Here is a 12,299-nt window from a genome sequence, read left to right on the forward strand (position 1 = left end):
TTATGAATGAGAGGTGTACCCATGCTAAGTGATTGTTTTTACTACTTTGATATATCTTACAGCTTAATGAGATGAATGCTCGCATCAAAGATCTTGCCAAACACAAGTAAGTATTCTGTAGTATATGATAAAGACTGATATTTAAAAGGAGGAAGAGAATAATAACATCCATGTTTGTAGGCAAAGGGGGATAGAGAGAAGAGAGAAGAAAATGTATCAGACAGTTGAGAACTAAACGATTCATTCCCTTTAATACCAATTTTTGTAAGAGAGAGATAGAGAGTGAGTGAGTGAGTGGGAGGGTAAGAGAGTGAGTGTGTACGTGCGTGCATGCATGAGTGAGTAAGTGAGTGAGTGAGCGAGAGAGTGAGTGGGTGGGCGGGTGGGTGAGTGAGTTAGTGAGAGAGTGAGTGAGTGGGTGGGTGGGTGATTGAGTAAGTGAGTGAGTGGGTGGGTGGGTGAGTTAGTGAGATAGTGAGTGAGTGGGCGGGTGGGTGGGTGAGAGAGTGAGTGAGTGAGTGAGTGGGTGGGTGGGTGGGTGAGAGAGTGAGTGAGTGGGTGGGTGGGTGATTGAGTGATTGAGTGAGTGGGTGGGTGGGTGAGTTAATGAGATAGTGAGAGAGTGAGTGAGTGAGTGTGTGATTGGGTAGGTGGGTGGGTGGTAGAGAGAGAGTGAGTGAGTGTGAGAGAGTGAGTGGGTGAGTGAGTGAGTGGGAGAGGGGAAGAAAGAGAGCTATGGAGGGGATAGGGGTCACAGATTATTCCCCCCCCCCCCCCCAAATACAGGAAGCCACACAAGTACATGTCCTTATATTTCGCTTCTCTAGCTACAAGGCGTGATACATGTATTTCTGTATATCCTTGGGATTTTAAGTTATTTATATCTGCCATGAACATAATCTTTACCATCCCATAATTATGTGAACCCACTTATTTCTCACCACACAGGACTGTTAAGGTTACCCCTGTCGATCAAGGGTAAGTGTCTCTGTTTCCTTCTCAATTGTCACTTTGAATTCCGAACCTATTTCAGAACAATCTTAGTGTGTTTATTTAGTGGTAGGAAGCAATAATGACAGAGGTCTTTTTCTGAGCATTCATTTTGGGGTTTATTTGGAATTAGAAGTTTAGAAAATCAAAACCTTAATTTTACTTTTTTTTAGATGGGTATCATTTGGCATGTGCAAGTGAAGCAACAGAAAAATAAGAAGGAGAAAAAAGAACCAACAACAACAGCAGCAAATGATAAAGAAAACAGTTTGAAGTACGAAAATGCTTAATGTATTATTTTAAAAACATTTAAGGAATTACTTTTACATAATTATATATGTCCTTGCATGGTATTATGGAAGGGAAAACTCATTCTCTTTTGCTCCATTACATATGATTTGGTTTCGTAGTACTGCTTGTGGAATGAGGGTTCTAACATTTGATTGTTTATTGTCTATGCACAGCCAGAAGGGCTTTAACTTTGTGTGAGAGTGTGTCAGTAAACGTTCTTCTGGCTCCAAACTGGCTCCATTACTACATAATTCATTGATCAAGTTCTGCTTGCCCCTTATATTAATCAGTTTCTAATATAGTTCATGAATGATATTGTGTCATGTGAATGATCTGTTGTTTTCATTAATGCATCTCACTTTATAATGTAGTTACTATACACAATATCAGAAATCAAGGCATTGTGCATTGTGAAAACATAACCAGCTGGCCCTGTGCAGCCGAGGTGTGCACATCGCACAAAGGACTCTTTATCTTGTGATTTCTAACGTACCAAGATTATTATTCGAACTTAACTCTAAGTTGGACTTAACTATTATGGAGAGCAATTTGTAGCCTTAAAATAAAATATATTCAAATAAAAAATTCAAGTATTTTAGACTTTTCATAAATTACACACATCAAGAACATGAAATCTCCTTGATAATAGAAAATATGAATGATTTGAATTAATATTTTATGCCTTTTAAAATAACTTCTAGAAACATATTTACAAAGATGCTAACAGCTTTCCATAACGTTTAAGTCCAACTTATAGATAAGTTGAACATAAGGATCTTTGTGAAACATCCCCCAGACTATGGATTTCTCACGTACATATAGAACATGAAATTATATTTAGATTGTTGATAGCTTGTAAATGAATGAAACTACCTATTTCCTGACATGATTTAATTCAGGGTGTTATTTAATTTGGCATGACTTGGTTGGTTCCATGATTTAATATGATTTGATATTATGTTTATGTTTGTTATGATTTGATTTGATTTTACTTGATTTCATGATGTGCTATGATTTGACTTGATTTCATGATTTGCTATGATTTGCCTTGGATTGTTCATCTAACCACTAACTATAGGCATGTCAGCATGCTGAAGGAAAAGGGATTCACGTTTGATGACAAGGTACTGCTATGTTCTCTCAAAATAGAGTAGACTGGTTTAGATTTTTCTTTTATGGTAATCCAACCTTATTACCAAGTTACTCTGAATTCTTCTTTTATTTGCCATCAAGTTTTGATAGAGGTTAGACAAATGAATTTAAGCAAATAAAATTTTATTTTTGGTTAGGAGACGAAATTTCATTTTTTTTAATTTTTTTTTTTATACACAAGAATAATATTGGTAAGATTTCAATACATCTCAATTTTTTTTGATTATCTGTTTAATTTGTTTTTATTATTCTACATTTTTTATGTTCACCTAAAGGTATTAATTCGCAAATAAAAAGAAAGTAAAAAAAACGGGGCATGATTGATCAGAAGTAAAAACTATTTAATTTGTAATATTTCATAAAGAAATCTTCCATAGATATCAAGATATTACTACCAGAACTGTTTTAAATACTGGTTTATTGGAATAAATGAATTCCTATTATTATCAAACGTCCCTCTGAAAGAAATATTCTATGTGTTATATATCAGGAGGAAATTTTCCCCAAACGTTTTACTGCTCTTAATTTTTAAAATGTATATCTTACTTAGATATGAATGAACCCCAATTATTCTAAAAGTATGTTGTGAAATTTGAAACTATTTTTCACTTTGTAAAATTTGCGATGATACAATAAATATTTCGTTTAAAGAGTATTTTGATTATGTATCTTAAAAGATTTGATGGATAGATATGAAAACACCCCAAATATTTTGATGGAAAATATATTTTCTTGGTTTTAAGTAAGATTTTACTTCTCCTTTATTCATGTATGTAAATGTCGACTCACTTTTCAGAACAAAATTTGCCAATACCAGTTTTTGATTTGTACCTTAAAAGAAATCTGTCACCAACGAAAATAAAACAAAATGTGCTTCCTCTATTTTGTTCCTTTGCTGTTTAGATTGATGAAATGATATGTTAATGTTAGAATAAGTTTTCTATTTTTTGTTATAGATACATGTTCAAGAAGAGGTGTGTTTTGGGTTTTCACATTCACTGCTCATACTTGATAAGTCTCTCTCTACTCAATGTGTATTGATCACCAAAGTCTTTATTTTTATTACACTCATAAGTTTGTTTCAGCCATTTATTGACATTCCTTCATAAACTGTGACATTGCTATTTTGTATAATAGGCTGCCAAACAGAAGCAGAATGTAGATCTCAAGGCAAGCCTGCCCTCTACTGGTCACATTGCAGACAGGCTTCAAAAGCTTCAGAACAACCTCAAGAAGGATGCGGTAAGGCAATGATCACACACACAGAGGAAAGACTTTAGAGTAACGTTTTATAACACGATTTTATATTGAGCTGGGATAAGGAATGAAGGAAGTCCTGTTTACACTCAGAGCTAATATATTGAAGTATCGTTTTATATTTATATATCTCCTTGCACTGTGGTAAGGAAATTAAAGAATTCATGTTCACACTCACAGCAAATATATTAGGAGCATTATTTTATTTTATTCTGATTTTTTATTGCTCTTTGGTAAAAGAAATGAAAAATTTCATGTACACTATTGTGATGGAATAAATAAAGTCTAACACATATTGCAAACGTTTGAGGATAACATTCCATAATATTGATTTTATATTCTTCTAAATCAGCATTTATTAAACAAAAAAATTAGGACATTTTATTAGTTTCAAGTTCGCAAATCCATACATTTAATTAACATATATGTGTTTTACTTACCCAATTTCTGTTCAATTTGTGATGAATTCTGTGTTTTTAAATAAATATTTTTCAGGAGACCCCAGACAAGAATCTAAAAAAGGAGCCGATCAAGATAACATACAGCACTCCAGATCAACTGAAAGAGGACCTAGAGGCTAATAAGCGAGATGCTGAGAAATTCAAACAACAGAGGGTTAGTTCTTACCACATTTGAAGGAGGAGCAAGAGGGGTGGGGAGGGGGTGTAGGGAGGGGCGGCCGTGGGGGCTTGTTTGCCCCCTTTGACAGATTTCAGAAAAATTCAACCATTTTCGTATACTACAATTTAGCAGGTTACGGGGTTATTTGTAAGTCCTTAAATAAAGAAACACTCACCTACACACTCTCACTCACCCTTTCACTTCTCACCCACTCACTAACTCACTCCCTTTCTCACTCTCACTCACTCACACTCACTCAATCCCTAACTCACTCACCTCTTCACTCACATACCCCCTCACTCACACTCATCAAATAACCCACTCCCTCACTTGCTCACTCTCTTACTCACTCACTGTCTCATCCACTCACTCACTCACTCCCTTTCTCACTCTCACTCACTCACACACACACACACACTCACTCCATCACTCAATCCCTTTTACTCAATCACCTCTTCACTCACATACTCCGTCACTCACACTCATCCATCAACCCACTCACTCATCATCCCACTCACTCAATCTCACTTACACTTGCTCACTCCCTCACTCACTCTCTTACTCACTCACTCACTGTCTCATCCACTCACTCACTCCCTTTCTCACTCTCACTCACACACACACACTCACTCAATCCCTTTTACTCAATCACCTCTTCACTCACATACTCCGTCACTCACACTCATCCATCAACCCACTCACTCATCATCCCACTCACTCAATCTCACTTACACTTGCTCACTCCCTCACTCACTCTCTTACTCACTGTCTCATCCACTCACTCACTCACTCCCTTTCTCACTCTCACTCACTCACACACACACACACACACACACTCACTCCATCACTCAATCCCTTTTACTCAATCACCTCTTCACTCACATACTCCATCACTCTCACTCAATCCACTAACCCACTCACTCATCATCCCACTCACTCAATCTCACTTACACTTGCTCACTCCCTCACTCTCTTACTCACTCACTGTCTCATCCACTCACTCACCCACTCTCACCCACATTTACTTACTCCCTCACTCCCTCACTCACTCTCTCACTCACTCAATCAGTCACTCAATCACTCACTCTCACACTCACTCCCTCAATTAAACACACACTCTTTTCTGCATGGTTCATCATGTTGCATGGTATGATAACGTGAGATTAAACAAAAAATTCTAGCAGTAGACTTTTAAACGGCAGATACTTTGGTGGGATAGTGTGCACTTAATTTTCAACAGAGTTTGTTTTATCTATCTCATTGTATAAAGAAGTGATGTCCAGGTGGTCCTCAAACCAAAAATTGGAACTGGGAAAAAGTATGAAGTGATATATGGGAAGCATGATATATCTTGTGGCTGGAGTTCTTGGCTTGTTACTCTGGAGCAATCTGTTCCATATTTTGAAGCGTTTTTAACCAAATTGTATGACTAAATATTGAGGGTTCAGTGACACAAAGACGTAACTCCATATTTTGCCAAAATGTTCAGCAAAATGTGGGATTTCCAGGAAACACAAACTTAAGACTTAACTCCACCCAACACCCCATTGAAGTCAATGGCTAGTGAAACATAGACTTAACTCCTTAAGGCCCGAGTGCTCAGTGACACATAAACCACTTCTTTTAAAATTGCCAAAATGGAATTACGTCTTTGTGTCACAAACCCCTCAATATAATATCATAATTAATTTTTGTTTAGAATTAATATTAACCTGTAGCTGATTTTCAAACCTATCGCTGTAGACGTTTAAACCCCTGTGGACCCCTCACTCACTCCCCACTCTCTCACTCTCTCTGTCACTCTCACTCCCATCAACCCACTCACTCAATCTCACTTACTCCTTCCCTCAATCCCTTACTCACTTCCTCACCCACTCACTCTGTCGCTGTACATGTTTAAACCCCTGGGGACCACTGTTGACCCTTCTTTATCTCCTTTCAGGAGGAGAATCGTAAGAAGAGGGAGGTGGAGATGAGTAAGATGGAGCAACTCCAGGAAGAGAGACAAAAGAAAGCTGAAGAGGAGCGTAAGAAGCAGACGGAGGAAAGAGAACGGCTCAAGAGAGAGAAGGAGGAGAAGGAGAAGACTAGAAGGAACATGATTAACCCGTCTGGAGCCCCTATCAACATCTCTGTGAGTCCCCCTCACCCTCATATTTTTTAAAGTCATATGTCATAACTTTTTGAACATTTTTGTGTGTGTTGTGGTCTAGTGGATAATTCGCTGGACTGTGAATCACATGGTCCGCAGTTCAACTCCTGCCCGTGTTCTAATGACCTTTGGCAAGATATTAATCTACAATTTACAACCCAAGAGTTGCGATTGATCCAAATCAATCGCAAGTTTGCAATTGATATCAATCGCAACTTGTTATCAACTGTTTGTAAGACATGGCCCTGGTGTTGTAAATGGGTACCCGGTAGGAGTGAAATTTCTTGAATGATTGAGCGCCTTATCATGGTAGCTCGGCTAAAGCCAGGGTAATAAGATGATAATATGCAGGGGCCTCAAGGAGTATGTTAAAATACTGATGAGGCTACCCTGGGTAACAACACAATATTATTATTATAAATTAAACTAAATTATAAATTAAGTGCCAATTATTTTTTTTTACTGAAAATTTTAATTTCCTTTTCAAATCGGGACTAACATGTATAGTACATGATTAAACTTCTCACGTTTCTGTTTTAGGAACACAAGCGCTGCAATTCTTAGTCCGAACAAGTTCTTTAGACCTCAAACGTTGTATAGGGTTGTCACTTGTGCAATATTATTGTTTACAATGTTGCCATTACACAGTTCTGCAAAGGCTTACTATGTGCCGACGCAGACCTACATCGTGCAAATAATTAGTTTAGAATTTTAAAAAGTTTGTTAGAAAATTGCATTTTTATTTACCAGTACAGTAGAAGTTTAAGGAAAAAGTTTGTTTTTTTCTCTAATCTTGAAATCGTGGTTTTGCCTTACAGAAAGTTGTATCACAGCAGAAGGCTAAGAATCGGGAACAAACCCTCGCTGACCGGGTCCCAACGATGACCATCACGAGCACAACCACGGAAGCCGAGCTGCGTAACTTTGCCAACGACCTCTACAACAAGCTCAAGACTACCTTAGGTGATGTTTTTGATCTCGATGAACAGAAGAAGAAGAATGAGTACTATGTAAGTAGTAATTATGTCAAAACTTTAAAGGCATCGTTTAACAATTTCATAACCCCTGTAGAGGTGTCGTGAACGATTGGATATGTTACCGGACTGTGGATCACAAGGTCTGAGGTTCAAGTCGCACCGCGGCACTAATGTCCTTTGGCAAGACATTGATCTACATTTGCCACTCTCCACCAAGGTGTTAAATGGGTACCCGGTCGGATGCGAAAGCAAATGTACTTAGATTAGCCAGTGTGCGCTTGTGACGCCTTGCTGGAATGCTCCACAGGGAGTGGAGAATGTGCATACACTGTGTGCTGGTAAGCCTGAATCTGATTACCGGGGTAATAATATATATATCTGTAAAGCGCTTTGAGAGGGCCTTCGATCCTGAAAAGCGCTATATAAGAACTAGCTATTATTATTATAACCTTAATTATAATGATAGTAATATGTGTATGTCTTGTTTACACAGGGTAGCATCATCAATATTTATTAATACTGTTCTCCCTGAGGGCTCTGCAATCATATTATTACCCTCGCTGTAGCCTAACTACCATGATAAGTCACTCATGCATTCAGGGAATTTGAAGCTTACTACGGGGTGCCTATTTACCTCACCTGGGTGGAGAGTGGCTAATGTAGATTAATGACTAAAATCTAAAGGCTTTTTCATATGGGATGTGATAAAGTGCCTCACAACAAAAACCATTTTACGTGCAAATGCATGGCAAGTGGGGTATAAATTAAATCATATCATAAATTAAGTCTTAAAGGAAAAGAGAGAAATCCTCTAAAAAGCTAAGCTTTTATTTATGTTGATTACTCCAAAAAGATTATAAAAAAGAGAAAGAGAGTATTTTAAAATAATTTTTACTGCATCTTGCCTGATATAGGACCTGTCAGTTATAAAATTAAAGTCCTATTTTAGTGACTCACAACCGTTGTTACTGGTTGAACACTGGAATGGTGACGAATGAGAATCCATGACTATGGGTCTTTGAGAGCTGTCTTCTCTTTCTCCTCATATCCTTTCCAGATTTTCACAGATCTGTTCCTCTCATTTCTATGTTTTGGGAGTCCTCTTCCAATGTTTTTTTTTTTACCTCTCTATTACTTATTTATGTTTTTATTTCAACAGCTAAATGAACTAGATGAACGGGTTGGAGTCTTGAAGAGTACCAAGTAAGTTACCATGATATCTCATATTTTCTACTTTGTACTCCGAGAAGCACATAGTGAATATTGTATAAATCAGGGCCCGCCTCATAAACAGTTGCTATTAATCACAACTTATTTGTCGTTAATGGTATCCTGTATCCTTGAATGTGTGTACATGTATATATTGTTTATGTTGCTTGTGTATGTATGTCACTCGCCAGTGGTGGACGAATTTCTGTATTTATTAAATCAGAAAATAACTTGTCTTGAATGAATCTTGAATTAATATCAATCGCAACTATGGACATAAGAGATAGGGTACTGGAAACTTGCGATTGATTTATAGAGGACTTGCGATTCATTCGGATAAATCACAAGTATTTATAAGACGGGGGCCCTGAACGTTTGTTTGGATACTGGTGGATTTTTCCCCAAATAGAATAATATGTGATCTAGAACATTTGTAATGATTTTTATCCACAATATCCTCAAGCAATTTTTGTGTAGATGTAGCTTTTTAACGTGAACACAAAATTGAATAACAAAAAATGTGTTTCTCTTGTACATTTTATTAAAATAATTATTAGATAATTTGTTTTTCTTTTGTTACAGGTCTTCACCAGCGGTGAGCTCTGGGATGTAAGTATTATTGAAACCATAACAAAGAATTCTATAATGTTTGACTATTGCTTATATATATGAAGTATTAGAATTGTTCTTAATTTTGTCAAGAAGGAAAGAACAACTGAGCACATCTTTACGCATTAACTGACAAGCTGAGATTAGAGAATAAAGAAGTGATGAAACGTTTAACAATTTAATTGAGGAAAGGGATGTTCTCAAGTTAGATGAGGGAAGGTGTTAAACCTGTACATCTAGATTTTTGTGTTAATATGACACCTTGATATCCATAACACCTTTAATATATATATATATTTTTTTTGGGGGGTAGGGTCATTTTTGGGCCGTTAAAATGCTGAATAGCGATCTCAATCTATCTCCGTTTTCTTGTCATTTTTCCTTTAGTGTGAGCAAGATGAAAGATGGAGGCTCTTGGACACCAAAGAAACAGGTAGATTATAGATTATTATCTCTTTTGATTATAAACCTGAAGTATATATCGAGGGTTCAGTGACACAAAGACGTAACTCCATATTTTGCCAAAATGAGTATTTGATATCAAAATGTTCAGAAAAATGTGGGCTTTCCAGGAAACCCAAAGACTTAGCTCCACCCAACACCCCATTGAAGTCAATGGCTAGTGAAACATAGATTAAACTCAAGGCCGAGTGTTTGGTGACACATAAGAACTCTCTGTAATCTTTCTTTCTTGAGTGTGTGTAGTCCTTAAAAGGACTGTTGGTAGTCTGAATAAAGACTGTTGATTATCTTTCTGAGCTTATAGTTCTAAGGAGGATTTAGCGCCAGTTGGAGAGGATGGGTGGTAGAAGTGGCTCGATGTTTCGAACAGGTTCACACCAGCTATTCTCCACTCCAGACGAAGGATCTTGTTATCGTAGCAGAATCAGAAACCCATCGCAAACTTCTGTAAACTTCTTTGTTTCAAGACAATAATATTGGCATTTCTTTCTTTTTTCTTCAGAATGACGTGGGCAAATCTTTCAAGCCTAAGGAGCGAGGTGGCATAGCCTCGGAGGGTGGGGTACGGGGGCGCTTGGCCATGTTTTCTGGGGGAGGGGACTCTACAGACTCCCCACCAAAGGTAAGCCACTTCGATTATTCTATTCATTGCTGTACAAGAAATTGCACTTATATTTCAAAGAGAAGGTCGAGGTCGATTCATTCTCTTTGGAATAATTTACCATTTAATTTGAGAATCATAACTTGCTTAGAGACCTTTATATCCAAGTTGAAATATCATCTCATTAATAATGCCTGTACTTGGCACTATGACACTCATCCAAACTCTCTTATTCTTTCAATTTTCGGAATAGAATTGTCTAGATAGACGGTGCTTTATAAATGCCTCTTATTATTATTCTTAAATCTCGATTCTTGGTTCTTTAATCTTCTCCTTTCATTTATTTCCATAACAGAAATCAACTCCTGCTAAGGTCAACATTTACAAGTAAAGCTGACAACTCTTGATGGAACTGGAATGTGAACAGAGATGACCAAACTGTTTGAGTTTGTTATACATTATATACATTAGCTTTAAGATTATATTTATTCTTCGTAGTAATCTGTGTTATGCTAACTTGTGATCGATTCGAAACACTACACATTTAAGGATTATAGATAATGAAGAGTTACTGTAGAGAGTCTAATCAGTAGCTTGCTATTTTTATTTACATAATGTTCTTTGGTATCGTCTGTTTTTTTAATAGCCTGATTATGCAAATATTCTACTATTGGCTTGATACTTGTAGCTTTTATGTACATTCTTGTATGTGAATCTTGTAGCATCTGCATGCATTCTATTTATAGTGTTCAGAAATTCTGCTGTCTAAAAGTACATGTAGAATCTACCCATATTCTATATTATTCTTTGAATATATAATTTTCTGTTACGTATGCATATTGCTGTTCTTTGAGTCCAATAAGTACATGCCAGTGAAAGAGATATAGGAGTGAGCGATTTTGGTTCCTTAAAATTCTGAAAGTACTCGGGTAAAATTAAAAAAGAACTCTGGTAAAAACGATCAAATATTTTAGAATGTCTCTGTGAGATAAGCACACTCTCACAACACCAAATCCTAAATAAAGAGCTTCAGTGAACAAAAAAGTATTTGTGTACTCTTGTATGTATGATTAATGAATATTATACCCTCATTTCAGCTACATGTATTTTGTTAAATGTAATTGTTGTTGTTGGGTTGTAAGAGAATAATCTGTGCTGAGGATAGCATTAGTTTCAATAGTTTTTAACGTCATCATTGAAAAGTGTATACGCATCATAGTTGCTAAACTGATGACCCTACTTACACATGTCTATGAACCATAACTATACTGTTTATTAAAAAACATGTATATCTTGAGTAATTTCCAGATATCAAATCTATGTTGTGACCATTGTAAACAATAATCAAACTGTTTTTGAGTAAATTAGATTTGTGTTAGTCTTTGATTGAAAATGATGCAAAACCCAAGTAGCTCCATATAACTAATGTCCAGATTTTAGAATCAGGATATAATTTTTGCTACGTGATCATTGTGATGCTTATACTTTACACAGTATTATGTAACCAACTTATTCAAGTAGATGTGCTATTTACATGTACATGCTTGGAGACATTCAAAAATAAAATATCATTGTAGAGATTATAAAGTTGTGTATTGTACCTCTTGTATATCTATATTTCATTTTCTTATTGGTAAATGTTTTTTGTCCTCCCCTCTCTCTATTTCTCTCTCTTTCCCACATACACACACTCTCTTTTTCTTTCTTTCTTTTCCCCTCCCACTCTCTCTCTCTTTTGTGAGCTACTGTTGTCTCTCCCATAAGAACATTTTACTTCCCCCCTCCCCTCCCCCCTCCATCTCTCTCCATTCCACCTATCTTCGTCATAAAAATACATGTATTTCAATAAGAAAAAATAAGATTTCATGTACAGGTAATTCAAAACATACTTTACAGTTTATTGAAACACCAAACAAATCTATTGCACTGCGAAATAAGTTGAAACATTCTTGCAACGATATTTAAATACATTTACATA

At 36.4% G+C, this 12,299-nt stretch overlaps 1 protein-coding gene across 1 annotated transcript in view; it reads left to right on the forward strand.

The window, feature by feature from the left end:
* Positions 1-10,955, forward strand: part of LOC100889660 (trichohyalin) — a 40,359-nt gene extending 29,404 nt beyond the window's left edge. The window contains exons 10-21 of the mRNA XM_030989555.1: positions 63-106; positions 949-978; positions 2,360-2,405; positions 3,571-3,675; positions 4,186-4,305; positions 6,254-6,445; positions 7,282-7,473; positions 8,600-8,643; positions 9,232-9,258; positions 9,646-9,691; positions 10,223-10,342; positions 10,677-10,955. Coding sequence (XP_030845415.1) covers positions 63-106; positions 949-978; positions 2,360-2,405; positions 3,571-3,675; positions 4,186-4,305; positions 6,254-6,445; positions 7,282-7,473; positions 8,600-8,643; positions 9,232-9,258; positions 9,646-9,691; positions 10,223-10,342; positions 10,677-10,712 — 1,002 coding nt within the window. The 3' untranslated portion in view covers positions 10,713-10,955. The remainder of the gene's footprint in view (positions 1-62; positions 107-948; positions 979-2,359; positions 2,406-3,570; positions 3,676-4,185; positions 4,306-6,253; positions 6,446-7,281; positions 7,474-8,599; positions 8,644-9,231; positions 9,259-9,645; positions 9,692-10,222; positions 10,343-10,676) is intronic.
* Positions 10,956-12,299: the final 1,344 nt, after the last annotated feature.

This window comes from Strongylocentrotus purpuratus, unplaced genomic scaffold (assembly GCF_000002235.5).
Source record: "Strongylocentrotus purpuratus isolate Spur 01 unplaced genomic scaffold, Spur_5.0 spur5_scaffold_18, whole genome shotgun sequence".
Taxonomy (NCBI): domain Eukaryota; kingdom Metazoa; phylum Echinodermata; class Echinoidea; order Camarodonta; family Strongylocentrotidae; genus Strongylocentrotus; species Strongylocentrotus purpuratus.